At 42.8% G+C, this 14,540-nt stretch overlaps 2 protein-coding genes across 6 annotated transcripts in view; one reads left to right on the top strand and one right to left on the bottom strand.

Moving 5' to 3' along the window:
• The first annotated feature begins 1,900 nt into the window (after positions 1-1,900).
• On the top strand, positions 1,901-10,655 carry BIRC7 (baculoviral IAP repeat containing 7). 4 transcript variants are annotated; one of them, XM_040575630.1, is made up of 8 exons: positions 1,901-2,069; positions 3,347-3,875; positions 6,617-6,716; positions 7,319-7,397; positions 7,495-7,540; positions 8,499-8,714; positions 9,610-9,681; positions 10,175-10,655. In XM_040575630.1, the coding sequence occupies exons 2-8, from the start codon at positions 3,356-3,358 to the stop codon at positions 10,375-10,377; spliced, it is 1,236 nt and encodes a 411-aa protein (XP_040431564.1). In that variant the 5' UTR covers positions 1,901-2,069; positions 3,347-3,355; the 3' UTR covers positions 10,378-10,655. The 4 variants fall into 4 exon arrangements, with proteins under 4 accessions (XP_040431564.1, XP_040431565.1, XP_040431566.1 ...); XM_040575631.1 differs by having other exon boundaries at positions 10,178-10,655; XM_040575632.1 differs by lacking the exon at positions 8,499-8,714.
• Positions 10,656-12,971: 2,316 nt separating this feature from the next.
• NKAIN4 (sodium/potassium transporting ATPase interacting 4) overlaps positions 12,972-14,540 on the bottom strand; it is a 49,382-nt gene continuing 47,813 nt past the window's right edge. For both annotated transcript variants that reach the window (XR_005824797.1, XM_040575635.1), the window contains one exon: positions 12,972-14,285. Coding sequence is in view for 1 of the 2 variants with exons in the window: in XM_040575635.1 (XP_040431569.1) it covers positions 14,276-14,285 (10 nt within the window). In the remaining variant the exon portion in view is untranslated. The remainder of the gene's footprint in view (positions 14,286-14,540) is intronic.

The raw sequence follows: 14,540 nt of genomic DNA on the forward strand, positions 1-14,540 counted from the left end.
TAAATTCATTGTGGACAAATTAAATGAACCACCTTCACGTTAAAAGATTCTGTAAATTTCATATATAAGCACTGCCCCCTACTGCTCGAGGGATTTTCATAAACGTGTATTTAATTTAAAAAAAGTTTCAACAACAGAATGTTTAATTAAAATATTTGTATAGGCTTGCCTGTAAGAAAAGGACATGGATCTTCTTAGAAGATTCTTAGAAGAAAATTCCCAATTTATCATTTTTATGAGCATAAAACACCTGTGTTCTTATGTTAACAGAAGCAATTTATGTTTTCTCAAATACATAGTTTAGAATAAGATGCATGCATCTTCTCAGGCAGGAAGTTAGTAGAGACAAACACATTTTCAAGTAACTGCACCTTTCAAAACTGACCTTAAAACCCTTCCTTCTGAATTATGACCACAGGAAAGCAAAGGAATAGAAAGATTTCAAGTTGTAAAGATGTGATGGTAGCAAAAGAATTAGTGCTTATCCCCAAAGTAAGGGCAACATAATCTATTCAAGCACTCTTGAGTAAGTTCTTGTTGCTATTATCTTTCATTTTATAGTACATTTTCTTGGAAATTGTAAGGTGCAAAACGTGTGTGAGTGCAAGGTGAAGAAGACAGAGTAATGCTATTATAGTCACAGCATTACTGCAAGCACTTTGTGAGGAGCTGCTGTCATGCCCCTGTGTGACATCGCAGCGTATTTGATGTATGTCGTAACTTATTTCTGGCAGTCTCATTTTAGAATATGATTATGTTTGTTATATGAAATCAAAATTAAAGAAGAAATAATTGCACAAAACATCAGCAATTTAGGAAAATCAGTAGTCCTACTGAGAACCTTTTTAGTTCCAGCAGCGATCCATGTTCCCAAGGCTCCCACGCTTTTCTGGCGTGGCACAGATCAGTGTCAGCTGCTGTGGTTTGAAAGCAACTCCCCTAGAGGATCACAATGCACGAGTGATGTTTGCACTTGATTCAGCTGATAATAAAATTCTTGTTTCAATGTGGCTTTGGAAAACTGTATTAACATGGCTAGACATTTGCTATGGAGGTAATTTGTGTCTACTTAGACTCCATTATATTGTCAGGGTCCAAAGATTTTCAGTGGACATCAGAATCAGACTAATTAATCCTTAGACCACGTTTCTGAGGTAGGAGATGCAGCAGTCCTTATTTGAGGGACAGGGAAACCGGGGCACAGTCTTTGACAGCCTGACTCTTCCAAGTCTCTAAGCAACTACTTCACTTAATTGCCTATTGGAAGGCTGCTTTAATACCTGCAAAATCAGGAGCACGCTGAGCGCAGCTGTACTTGAAATGTATGATAGAGCCATAGCAGTGCAGAGCCTTTTAACACCACAGTGCCATACCCACTGCTGTTATTACCGTGTGTGTGTACATTTCAGTGATTATCTGTACATCTCCAGGAGTGCTAAAACACATTCTGTTTCTTCATAAGCACAAAGATTGTCTAAGTCATAGCTGCTAACTGGAAAAAAAAAAAAAAGTCATGTAAAAAGGACAAAAAGATGTTTTCCCTAGGAGATGACAGAGCAGAAGGGCTGGGTGTTCTTGTGAAGCCCTGCACCAAGGAGAAGGAACCTCGCACCCTGACTGCTCAGCCTCCAGATCTAGCGGCAAAGCCACTACAGCAAAACAGGACTGCAAGCATTATGTGAAGTCAAGATGCTATGACCACTGTTATGCTAGGTTTTTTGTGCTCGGTTTTAACCAGGTCACAAGACTTACTTGTTTCTTAGGCTCAAGCAGTTATTTTCTGGAAGAACCTCAGAATCAACTTCACATCTTTGCCAGATGACTTGCATTGAGGAAATTTGGGCCATTAGGCCAATAGAGAATTTCAATACAAACCCAACCAATCGGGGAAAAAGATGCTTTAGAAATGGCCGCTGTGCCAGGTGGCATCACTTGCCTTGTGCAAGGGCTTCTGCTTTCTTGGGGAAAGGTCTCTGTGGGGCAGAGGAGAGGAGAGGAGAGGAGAGTGTTGCTTGGAATTTGGGTTGGGAGAGCTTTAGTTATTGGAAGTGGTTTATAATTTACTACAGGTAAGCAAGGTGTATGTTTTTTTGCATTTTTATTTCCCTAATTGTAGAGAATTGTTGATATTAGCTGTAACGTGGCTTCAAAAGTATGTTGCTAAGTAGGTGTAAGCAGAGGGTAATGAGAAAGTATTGTCTCTTATTTGTGCTATAGCTACTTAATATATTGAGTTGGTGTGGAGAGTTATTAGCTATTTATATGCTTTGTAGAAGATTTAAAGTAGGCAAACCATAGCGTTTTTTTCCCCTGTAAGCCAAAACTAAATATACATCTTTTTCTCTCCTATGTCACATCTTTCTTTAAAAAAAAAAAAAATGATTCAACAACTTGATTCAGCTGTTAAGTTTTTGGGTGGAGTAACTCTCTTTTTCTTTTGCTGTGAAGCTTATTCTGTGCTCTGTTCTGTTGGTCACCTTCTAGGTGTCAATCAGTTCAATTGATCCTGATTCTTGATTGTGTGACTGTATGACCCTTGAAAGTCTATTTACAGTCAGTATAGAGAGTACTAGAAGCAGTAGTTGAGTTGCAATCTAGCTTTTGCAGGGAAGGGCTTTTACCTTAGGTAGGATGTGGGCTTGGATAACAGGACATTCACTAACTTTAACTTCCCCTTGTGTAGAACTAGCACAGGCAGAAAGTGCCTTATCTTTCCTTGATTTAAGGACACCTTTCCCTAGCAACTGAACTTAATTATTTTGGACTGCTTCCTGGAGAGCACTCTGTAAGAGGGATATTCCTCTGTTATGTTTAATCGGCATAATAAGGTTATGAATAGTCTGGTTCTGTGAACTGGACGTGGTCTCAGTGTTTGCTTGGGTGTGGCTGTTTTCTGCTCTGTTGTCTTCTTTTTAGGGGGCAAAAACGCAGTCTTTTGAATGATAGCTTGAAGGCTGAGCAAAATGATTGGGGATTTATCTCACAGATCTGAGGCTGAAAGCTGGATTGGCTCAGCAGGAGGTAGCATAGGTTTTGCCCTCCCCCTCCACTCTCTGTTCCCGCAAGCATCTCTCCGATAAACTGGCAGAGGGGATCAGAAAGTGCAGGTCTCTTCCCTTCAGGCACACTAGCAAGGACTCAGCAAAACTCTAGCAGCAAAGTACACAAGCACCGGATCTACGATTAGGCTGCAATTCTGAAACAAGCTCAGCTTTGTCAAGAGCACGAGTTTTCCAGAATATGCGTGGGGATGAGCGGTGGGGATGTAGGACAAATAACACAGGGTGAGTGCTGCCTGACCCCGGGAATCCAGCTGACTGCTCTGGATTATCTCATTCTCTTTCAGAACGAGGGCATGGCGGACACAGTACCAGCAGAGGAGGTTTGTCTCGGGACTGCTCACTTCCAGCTCTTCAATTCCAGCATGAGGGACGAAGCAAGAAGACTGAGGACTTTTTCCCAGTGGCTGGACAGCTCACCGGTGTCTGCCTGGGATTTGGCCAAGGCTGGGTTTTTCTTTGTGGGTCCAGGAGACCATGTACAGTGCTTCTGTTGTGGTGGTATCCTGAAGGATTGGAAACCTGGCGATTGCCCGATGGTGGAGCACCTGAAGTTCTTCCCTTTCTGTAAATTCATTTACCGTGAGGCTGTTCAGAACCAGCAACTGCTTCCTCTCCAGGGAATATTTGACTGTGTGGATGGGCAGATCCTCAGCCTCCTGCAGTGGATAGACACTGAGGAGACAGCCCTGCCCAATCAAGCAGCATACCCAGAAATGGTAACAGAGGAGATGAGACTGTCAACATTTCGGAACTGGCCGCAACGTAGTGAGATGCATCCTGAGCAACTGGCTAGAGCAGGATTTTTTTACACAGGTAGGAACACCCAAGAAAGTCTCTTTCTGTCTGTGTAGTGTTGTAAAAGCATGGCTGTGTATATTTCTTCCTGCGAACCCATAGCTAAATTTTAATTTACTGTACCAAATGCTGGAGGAAATGCAAAACCAGAAATCTTGGCTAGAGAGAGGAGTTGACCATGTTTCATGCAAGTTTTGCCTGTCTGAACCGTTCAGAGGAGCAAACAACAAAAGCTCTGCAGGGGCTGTAGCTGAGTACTTGAGATTGCTTGGTAACAGCACAGTGTGAATGTTCTATCCACACTGCACGTCAACCTAACATAGGGAGGAAAGCGTGCTTCTCTGAGGGCTTTAGCAGAGTAAGCGTGGTCCCCTGTAAAGCTGAATCAGTTGCATTTCCATCTTGCTGTCACACAGCACCTTCAGGAAGGTGCTATTGATTTGGGATCCCGCAGCACTTTAAAATGCCTGCCTGGCTGTTGGTGTTCCTTCCTTAGATGTTGCTCATAGCTTTATGCTGAAGTATTTACCAGTGTTTTGGTGGTGAAAGTTTTCTGGCTCTGTTCTGGTGGTATGAATGTGTATGTCAGCTGATATCTTTATACCAGCTTGTAGCTCCTAGACACCAAAGGAAACTTGATGAATTAGCGCCTTTTTTTTTTGGCTGAAGGAATGACTTTGGAATCTGCTATGTTTTTAAAAACTCTTATTCAAGTTAGCTTTTGAAGATGTCACTGTTCTAATGTTATTGCTTGCCCAGATACTTGCAAGTACACTTGGTATAGTTAGAAACCACATCCTTCCTTCTGCACGTGCTGTTTTATGTACTGCTTGGGCAGAATACCCTCGTATGCTGGACTCTGGTTTCGGGTACTGATGAATCCACTAGTAAGGCTGTCTTTCCCCTTACTGGCAGGAATAGAAGAATGGCATGTTTTTAAGCATATGTTTTACTGGAATTAGTGTGTGTTGAACCTATTTATTACTTGCACTTTTAGAAGGATTTGAGGCACTTCTTGGCATGCCGTGTTTCATGTAAGCCCAGTCTTGCACTGCAGCCTTCTCTTCTCAAAAATGCAATTCAAGGAAACTTGTAGGTAGATAACCCATTTGTAGCTCATGTCCATAGGGACACTGGACTTGTAATACCAAACTAGAAAAGATGCTTTTTTGAGCAAAATATACAGTGTTTCTTGTTACCATGTGAATATATATATATCCTCAGTTGCTCCTCCTTGCAAGCTTTGCTGAATAGGTATCAAGTCTAAGTACTGCTTCCTGGATTGGGCAGTTGGAGGAAATCCTTCTAGTATATTCATGATTGACTGTAATTAAATACTGTGGGTGGGAATCCTTTTCTTTTTGCAATCTAACATAGTGATATTCGTGTTAGAAATGTTCCTTCTTCCATGTGATGAAGGCATCTATGGGTTTCGTATCTGCACATCAGTAACTGAGATGTGGAGGGAAGTGGCAGTCTGGGTCTACAGACTAAAGTTCCCTCTTTGATGAAAAAAATCCTGGTTATCATGAATGTCTCATGCTCTCATCGTTGCAGTGAAACTGAATTGCCTCTCTCCATTTGAGTACTATTTCTTAGCAAGGCTGCCCTTTCCTTTCATCTCTAAATGTTGTGATGGCTGCACCTCAAGTCTGCACCTGCGGTGTACACATAGGAAGGTCTGTCTAAATAACTGACCTGTTCTGTTTAGCTTGAGTTAAACAAGTTTACTAATGTATTTCTACTTCTGCAAGATTTTCACTGAAGCTTTGTAACCTCAATCTTGCTGTAAATGCAGTTAAATACTGAAAATCTGCACCTGTCTGCTCAAGGCGAAGCAGTGGGGGCTAAGCAGCATGCATGTCTGTAGCAAAAGAGCATTGCCTACTTCAGCTTGCCTGCTGCTGCTTCTATCTTTATTAAGTTTCAAGGAACAGAAGAGACCAGCTTGGCCAGGAGCACAGGATAAACTGTAAAGCACTGTCTGCAGCTAAAACCTGTCTTGTGCTGGACTTGATTTGTCACTTGCAGGTCTGCTGTTTAAGAGCCCCCCGCAAAGGCTCACCTGGGCACTGTTAGGAAGCAGCCTGCGACGGCAGTCCTCTGCTGCCACTCGAGCTGGAGAGCTGTGACACCAAATGCTCAAAATAAGCCAAATGGTGCCCTCATGTTTGGAAGATCACGTCTCTGACCCAAACTTACCGAAACTGTTCAGGCTCCACTGAAACTTTCATCATCCTTAGGGCAGTGCATTTGTAGGCAGTTCTCAACTGCGCTCGGCTTTGGTTTCTCTTCTCAGATTGTGAAGAGACCCGCAGTAGCAAGGTGGGGAGCTCGGGACCATATTTCCATAAAACTTTATGCCTATGGGATAGCAGCTGTGTATGTCTGCTGGTTACAGCAGATCATGGTTAGAAATAGTGTGTTTATAGGTATAACTGGTTATAGCTGTGCTCTAAATGTAGGCAAGAGGGGACTGGGCAGGTGTGTGTGCATGCGCGCTAGGTGATCACATGCGGGCTGTTAGCTTGTGACCCAGCTCTGGAATCGTCTCAACCAGCTGCAGCTCTGGGATTTCTGACTGTCTTTAGATTTCCTGCCTCTAAACAACTTGTACAATGCTGATAAACTGTCACGTGCTCACCTGGTCTGTCCTGGAGCCTGGGATTTTATGCTGAATCTCTCCCCAGCTTCTCATCTAGGGTCAGGGGAGCATCAGGTGGCATGAGATCTCATACACTGTTTGATGTCTCTTTCAGGACAAGGGGATGTGGTGAGGTGTTTTTACTGTAATGGAAGTATGAGGAACTGGGCCTTCGGACATGACCCGTGGAGGGAACATGCCAAATGGCATCCAAGGTAATTTGGTCTTGGCTGACAAATCTTCCTTGTAGCAAGGCCAAAAGACACATGGTGTGTTGTAGTGTGTTTTTTGTCTTCCATAAGACAGAAGCACCACCAGCTGAGGGACAAGGCAGCCAGTCACAGGTGTATGAGTAATGGGTGCTGCTCCCAGGCCCTGTTATTAGCTTAGTTTCTAGGTTTTTCTACCTAGCTAGAGCCAGGTGAGAAGCTAGTTGAGTAAGCTCCATCATGTTTAACTGTATAAACTGTTGCTATAGTCTGTAACCATCTGGAAATCTCTGAAACATTGAGGAGGCTCCAAATCCTTAAGGCCAAAGTTCCATGGTAAGGGACCATCTTCAGGCTTTAGTAGTGGGCCAAGATGGAAGACTTGTTTCTAGGTCTGCCACTTAGTCTGTGCTATCCTCCTCATGTGTGGGAGAACCAAAGGCTGGCCTGCCAACCTAATCATGTCTTCTCAACTGCTGACTCCTGTTTCTCCCCTTCTGCCCACCCTAAAATGTGGCTTGTGTGTTTGGAGTCTCTCTGCAAGTGTTGTCTTAGAGCCAGCTCTTCAGATGTCCTGTACTAATGTATTCAAAACTTTCTGCTTATAGGTGTGAATTTTTGTTGCGGTCAAGGGGGAGAGAATTTGTTAACAGTGTTCAGGAGTCCTTTGCGAGCACTCGACCTCCAGTGAGTCATGAATATTTTGTGTGTAGTGAATGAGAGTTTGTTAGGTGAAGTCTGGTACGTGTGCTTCTCTTCTGTGACCATCTTGTGACACTTTCAGGGATATTCCAGGGATCAGACTGAACAAGATTCCTCTGCTTCCCAAGGTCGGTGCTGTAATTACATGGTGTTTTGTCTTCTGTCAAAAGTGTTGCTCTTTCTTCCACCTCACCCCAGTTTCTATGCACTCTGTAGACTTGGTGATTCGAGATGTGTTTTGATGTTCCAGGAGCAGTTTCTCTTTATTCTTAGGAAATGGTCTCTAGCACAAGAAGCATATGTACTTGCTCTTGAGACCTTTTATCCTGCTTAAGACAAAATATTTAGCTAGTCTGGATGATCACATGACTTTTGGCTGCTTGCCTAACCTTACCTTGACTTGTCTGTGCTCTGATGGTTCTGTTGTTTCTGTCTGGAGTTGTTCAGACTGCAACATTTGAAGTGTGCTCAGTAGACCGGAGAACAGCTAGAAGGTCCCAGATTGGTTCTGGGGATCTATTACTATCTGTTATTTGCTGCTGAAAATTTAAGTAGGTGAAATTGGCTTGTGTAACTGTGGAAAACTGATTCCCTCATTCTCTTGAAGAGCCTGTCCACTAGGTGAGCTTAAGAAAGATTTATGCCTTTGAACAGGCTGCCAGCTGAATTTCCCACTTCTGTATTAACTGATGAATGGTTGAGCTAGATTATGAGGGAAGAGAGACTTCACTTGGAAGTTCTTCTTGATCTTCATGAAAGCAGTTCTGAGGCTTCTGTTCTGGGATATGAAAACAAGATTCTGGACTAGGGCCAGACATGGAGGCTTTATTCACTGACACTGTTCAATAAACCATCTGAAGTTAGTCTCCTGGCTCTTATGGAATTGCTTTCAATGATTTTCTTGTGAGTTATGGTTGGAAGTAAAAGCTGTAAATCTTGATGTTGGTCTGTCTATATAGATAACTTGAGGAACGTTGTGAAATTAATGCCACTTTATGTATAATGACTTCAGAGAGTGGCATGCTCTTTGCTCAGTTATTTCCCCCCCCTTTTTTTTTGGTAAAGTATCTGCTCACTGCTTTACAGATCTTCTAAGGAACTGGAAATTGCTGTCTCTTCCTTCTCCGGATCAGTTTTCCGTAGCACATAATGTCCTGGAGATGGGCTTTGACCCCCTCTGGGTGGTTAGCCTGGTAGAGAACAAATACATGCTGACTGGGACTTACTACCTCTCTGAGTCTGAACTGATTTCTGATCTGCTCCAGCTAGAATGGGAAGAGAGCAATGCAAAGGAAAGCAGAGGTATGCCTGACTGACTTGCCCACCCATGGTCTTGGTGGAAGTTTAACCTCCTGTTCACTTGATCTTGAGCACTGTTGGGACTGTCCTGAGGGTCTGCCTCCTCTCTTCCTAGGCTGGAATTAAGAGCAGTCATGCACCTAAGCCTGAAGAGGCTGAAGAATAAGGGGCTGTGATTCCTGTAGTATCAGTAACTGCATCTCTCCAGTAGGCTGTGGCGTAGCAGAAAGTATTGAAGCTGTCTACCTGTAACTGCAGTGGCAGATGTACGTTGTAGGGTTTCCGCACAAATTCATATCAGTTGATGCAGATGGGTGGACAGAGGCAGTTGTGTGAAGCAAGGCTTTTAGGATGAATGTGTACTCTCAGTCTATTTAAAATGGAATCAAGGACTTCATCAAAAATACCCATACTTCTGTTTGGATAATACGTATTTTTCTCATCTGTCTGTCTTGTGTTACCTGTTTTATGGAGTCTCTGATAAGTGAAGTGTATTTGAAGATGTATTTTCCCACAGACTTTTTCTGGTACAAGCCTGCTTTCCAAAGCTCCTGTCTCTGTATCAGTCTGCCACCCCTTTAGCTAAGGCAAAAAATAAAATGCCTCAAAGGTGAGTGATTACATAGTAGTGAGTGAGCAGATGCTGACTCCCGCTGTCTGATAGATAAACCACCACTGAGGAGATGTGGGCATGCGTTAACCTCCTTACAAAAATAGTGGCGTAAGCACCAGAGAGCATTGGCTTGACCAGGCTGAATGCATGAGGTTAACAGTTCTGTAGAGAACTACTTGACTGAATGGTACTGACATCAAGGACGTTACATCTCTTTCAACAGTGCCCTCTGAAGAGGGCAGAAAGGGGTAGCATTTAATGCCATCTTCTCTCGTGGTTATACAGATGCTGTTGAGAGAGACACTGAAACCTCACGTTCAAGAGGAGAAGTGCAGTCTGTGCAACAAAAGGAATCAGGTGCACTGGGGTGACAGTGGTGGGTGAAGAAACTGCCTAGATACAATCAGGATAAGTTTTTATAGTAACGGCATCAGTGGTTGTTGTATTTGTTGGTTTTAATCCTGAGAAGGAATGTGTAGCAGCTTGAATGGTGGCAGAACATAGAGACCATGTTGAGGAATTAGGGTTCCTTTGTGAAGCAGGCTATTATTTTAAAATAGTTTTTTAATCAGGGATGTTACATATTGCAGTATAAAGATACTGACATCTGTCCCTACTCAGTCCAGCATGATTAGATATGCTGTCTTAAGTAGGTAAGATTGAGTCTACAATAGCTGTAGCTTTTCAGCTTAAGTGAAATTTGCCTGAGAAAGGTACTTCTGACACTTTCACAGTCAGTCACTGAACAAAATGATGAGCAAATTGCTTTGTGACTTCCCAAGGTGACAGGACTGGCATTCTGGAGCTGTCATAATACTAACACTTTGGCTTTTCTCTTTTTTTGGTAAAGAAGAACCTCCACTGAGCACAGAAGAACAGCTCCGCCGCTTGCAAGAGGAAAGGATATGCAAAGTGTGCATGGACAGAGATGTGTCTGTTGTGTTTGTTCCATGTGGCCACTTGGTAGCTTGTGGAGAATGTGCCCTCAGCTTGAGACTGTGCCCTATCTGCAGAGCGGTCATCCGGGAGAGTGTGAGGACTTTCATGTCCTGAGCTATGATGTGCTAAAGAGGAAACACTAATCTATACAGTCCACTCATAAGAGAGGAAGAAAAGAAGTAGTTTGGTACTGTCTTATTTGCAGGGCAGCCTGGCCTAAAACTTATTAAATGTGCCTCCTGGCACTGGCTAAAGTGGTGATTTTTATTTTAAATGTAATATTCTATCATGTAGCAAAAAAAGAAAGGTTTGCCAGTACTATAGCTTGCTAACTGCAGGGGAAAGATGTTTTAAAATTAGCTGTTCTTTCACTGAATAAAAGGCTTATCTTACAGAGGTCTGAGTATCTGATTCTAGTATGTGCCCTGCTGGTGGGGGTCCTATGATGTCAGAGTGGAATCAAGTTGTAGATAACACTGAAGAATGGAAATTCAAGTTACAGAAGCATGAGTGGGAGAAACAACCTTATACCATCCACCAGTTTCCTTGGGAATTCACAGAAGATATTGCGTGGGACCTCCAGACTCTGAACTGCACAAGAAGGGAGGAGGATGAGGGAGGATCAGGACCAAGCATGTGAAGCTGTGTAAGTGGGAATAATTCTGCATCTGAACATGACTGAGATTTGATACCTGTTTCTTAAACGCATCTGTGGAGACCGGAGCACTGGCCCTGGAGTCACTTGTTTAGTTCCAACCGTGGGTACTGAACAGGGTCAAAGGCTCATCTCCTTCATTTTAAGGTGTCAGGTAAATATTAATGCAGCGCTTGGCAAAGATGAGAAATTACCAGCTGAGCAGTTCAAACTCTTGAACTGTGAGGAGCTGTTGGGTCTATTGCCAGCCAGCTGCTTTTGTAGTGAGCAGAGCTGTACCACTGTGCTAAATTAAGCATTGCATCTGGGTTCAAGCTATTATTGGCTTTATTTTGCCACTAAAAATAGCAGCAAAAGTTTTTAGTTTTAAGTGAGCGTGCTAATCTGTGAAGGGAAAACAGCTCAGTGTGGCTGGAATCTAGCCTGAGCATCAACAGGATGAGAGGATGCTAAACCGGCCAGCTATTTCTGGGCCTTTTTTAAATTTGAATTTGAAAATTGTAGTGTTACCACCCCTTCCAGGTGTGGGGCCATGCTCTATGAGGAAATGTACCTGTTTCTGAAGGGACAAGTTGGTTTGACTAGCAGTAGTCCCAAGCGATGCCTGTCACCAACAGAGGGCACTCCTAACCTCTGGTAAGAGAACCCACTTGAACAAAACTTTGAGTTGCTCCTTAATCTCACAGCATGCTGGAGATGCAAACAGGGAGTTTCTGCCCTAACAATGCAATTGTTGCGTAGTCTTGCAGTTCCGAGAGTAGTAGGTCTAGCAAGCAGACCAGCAGGAAGGGCTGTGAGTATGAAGGATGAATGTCTTTGCTAACAAAACCCAGAGGAGGTAATTAAGTGTGGAGTATGATCTGTAGTGTCTTGTCTTGCTTTGTCTTTTCAGAGTGACTTTTTTTATGGCAGTTGCCAGTAGTAAATATTGCAAACTTACCTGAACCTTTGTTTTACTTCTAGTAAAAGGTACTTAATTACCTGTGTACATCATAGAATTGAAAGGGTAGTTGTTGTGAAGCTATTCAGTCATCACACTTGTATATAATTAATCTTTACTGCACTATTTTAAAGTCAAGAGGCATGCCATTAAGCGCATAGGTCTGTGCTTAGTCTTGTTAAAGTATTTAGCAAGTGTTTTCAGTTTTTGTAGTGACTGTGGCATTAAGTCTCGGTCAGATGAGAGTATTAAACATACAGACAACAAAATAACTTGAGGAATTCCTTTTTGACTTTGCACTACCGTTTAGAATAACTCCTGTGTGTAGTAATTCCTTCGCTAAATGGCTAGTGAAACACTTCAGTTCTTCAGAGCTGAAACATTGTTTTCTCCACCATTTGTGCTGAGTTTGATTGTTCTCAAACAGGGCCAGTGAAGAATGCTGGCATCTGATGGACAATCTCTGAGGAAAAGATTCTTATTAAACTAGGAAGTGTAAATTCAGTATTTTCTAATTGTTTATCTGGGACCTCTAAAATTCATCTTCCATTTCTTTAAGTTTTAATGGAAAAATCTTGATGAGAGCTTTTTTTTATTACCCCTTCAGGGAACATCAAGTGGGGCAAGTAGGGAAGCGTGATACAGGAATGGGTTGAGTCAAAGTAGAGGTGGAGAAAGTGCTAAGCAACTGTGTACCCACACTGCTATGCCACTTGTCTAAATGGTGTAGTAACTTGTGTTCTGCTTTTTTTTAACCTGGCAGTGGCACAGCACTGAAAGTGGAGGTAGTATGTTTTGTCAGGCAGAGTTTTCTCTTCCTCAGATGATGAAACTAGTGGCAAAGCAGCAACTGTCTGCTGTCTGTTCTGCTCAGTCAGAAGCTGTGGCTTGTACTGGCCAGAAGAAGGAAAAATACCCTTAGAAAGCTTCAGGAAATTTTGCTTGTATCTGCACCTGATCAGAACGTGAAATGTGAGGTTGCGGTGGGCATCTGGAATGCACGTTGCATATAAATTGTGTATATTCTATTAGCACTTCTAATTTTATAGAACAGCATTTTGTTTCCTGGACCTGTTCAGAATGGGACAAATAAAGGTGCATCATTTTTGTCTCTGACTTTAGCACTTAATGTTTTTATTTCTTTTCATCCTCCCGTCACACTTCCCTTCCCTAGCATGGCTTCTGGCTTGACTCTTCTGTGAAGCATTGTTCAGAAATCCCAAGGAACCTTAGACTAGGCAAGACAAAGAATTACAACAGCATGTGGAATGTACCAGCCAAAGAATGCCATGAATGGCTGGACAAGCACTCTCTCTGCTTGACACTTAACATGCTGGGAGATTTAGTTAACAAAACTGACATGTTTTTTAGTTGCTGCAACTCATTAATGCAACTTAATTACAGTTATATTGCCCCTTTCCTTGTCCCTGTTCCCTCCCCTCAAAATTATCCTATCACAGAAATACCTTCCAGCAGGAAGCTGTTGGGCCTGTGCCCGAAGCGTGGCTGTGTGGTGAACAAAGCAGGAACAAAAATGTGATCCAGGAGGAATTAGGGGGGTTTTCCAGGGTCCTGCAGCAGGTATCAGTTGTGCATACAGTTACACCAGTGTTAATTTAATGTGGATGGGCAAACCCAGAGTAAGCTACAGCTGCTCTGAGAATGGCTTGGCATGTGGAAATGGGGTAAGCTCTGTGCTGAGTAAAGATTTGGTGCTTGTACTAGTTTTTTAGCTGTTTAGCACTTATAGCATTTAAGTCACAGAACACTGAAATCAGGACGAGTTCTTACTACTAAGGAGTGAATAACTGATAAAGAGCAGAGCAGGGGAAGAGAGTCCTGGGTGAGGGGAAGAAGGGGAAGACCTCTCATCTATAACTTAAAAAAAAAGTGGAGGGTGTGCAAGGAGCCTAAACAACTCAAATAAAAATAGCCCTTACCTAGTTCTATACAGGCAGGGAAGACTTGAGGTTGTGTTAAGGGATTTAGGCTCTTTCCAGAACAAGGGAAAGGAGAAGGGAAGAAACTAACTACGAAACATGAGATGTCCCAGGGTGTTATAGTGTTTCCTTCTCTATGGATCCGTGGCAGAAGGAAGCAGCTCCAACTTCTACTGTATCTCTTGAGAGAGGCTCCTAGTGAACTTCTGCCTGAGGTTTTCAGGCCGGTGCCATCTGTTGGCGAGTACCACCAGGCTACGGTAGGAATGGTTCATCAGGGCACTTGTAGAGTTAAGAACAGACTGCGTGGTCATCCTTCGGTGTACATTCATTGCATATGAAAAGAAGACAAGGAACAAAAAATGGAATGGAGTTCTCCATCCTGCATTTCCTCTGCTGTAGATCCAGGCCACAGGGGATTGTTTCCTGCAGCACCTTTGGAGTGCGAGATTTATCCATACTCTGGCTCTTCTTTATTTACGCAGGCCTGTAGAGGAAAAAGTGAGGCAGGGCATCAACATGGAGCAAGTATTAAACTTGAGTTAAACTGTAAAGATGAGGACAAAATTGTTTTGTTTTTTTTCCTGTTGTGGTATTGTAAATATAATGGGTTACAGATGAGGAATAGGACTGAGATCAGAGGTAATAGGGTTAATTAAGTCTTCAAGTCTGGAAGGAATGTTATGTAAATACCAGACCTGAATATACTGCAGTTAGACAAAGGAGTAGATATGAGCTGGAG

Source organism: Cygnus olor, chromosome 16 (genome assembly GCF_009769625.2).
Source record: "Cygnus olor isolate bCygOlo1 chromosome 16, bCygOlo1.pri.v2, whole genome shotgun sequence".
Taxonomy (NCBI): Eukaryota; Metazoa; Chordata; class Aves; order Anseriformes; family Anatidae; genus Cygnus; species Cygnus olor.

Coding starts and splice junctions, on each gene's coding strand:
- BIRC7 (XM_040575630.1), top strand. CDS start 3,356: ATGGCGGACACAGTACCAGCAGAGGAGGTTTGTCTCGGGACTGCTCAC. Junction 3,876..6,616: donor AGCAGGATTTTTTTACACAG/GTAGGAACACCC, acceptor TGTCTCTTTCAG/GACAAGGGGATGTGGTGAGG. Junction 7,541..8,498: donor AGATTCCTCTGCTTCCCAAG/GTCGGTGCTGTA, acceptor ACTGCTTTACAG/ATCTTCTAAGGAACTGGAAA.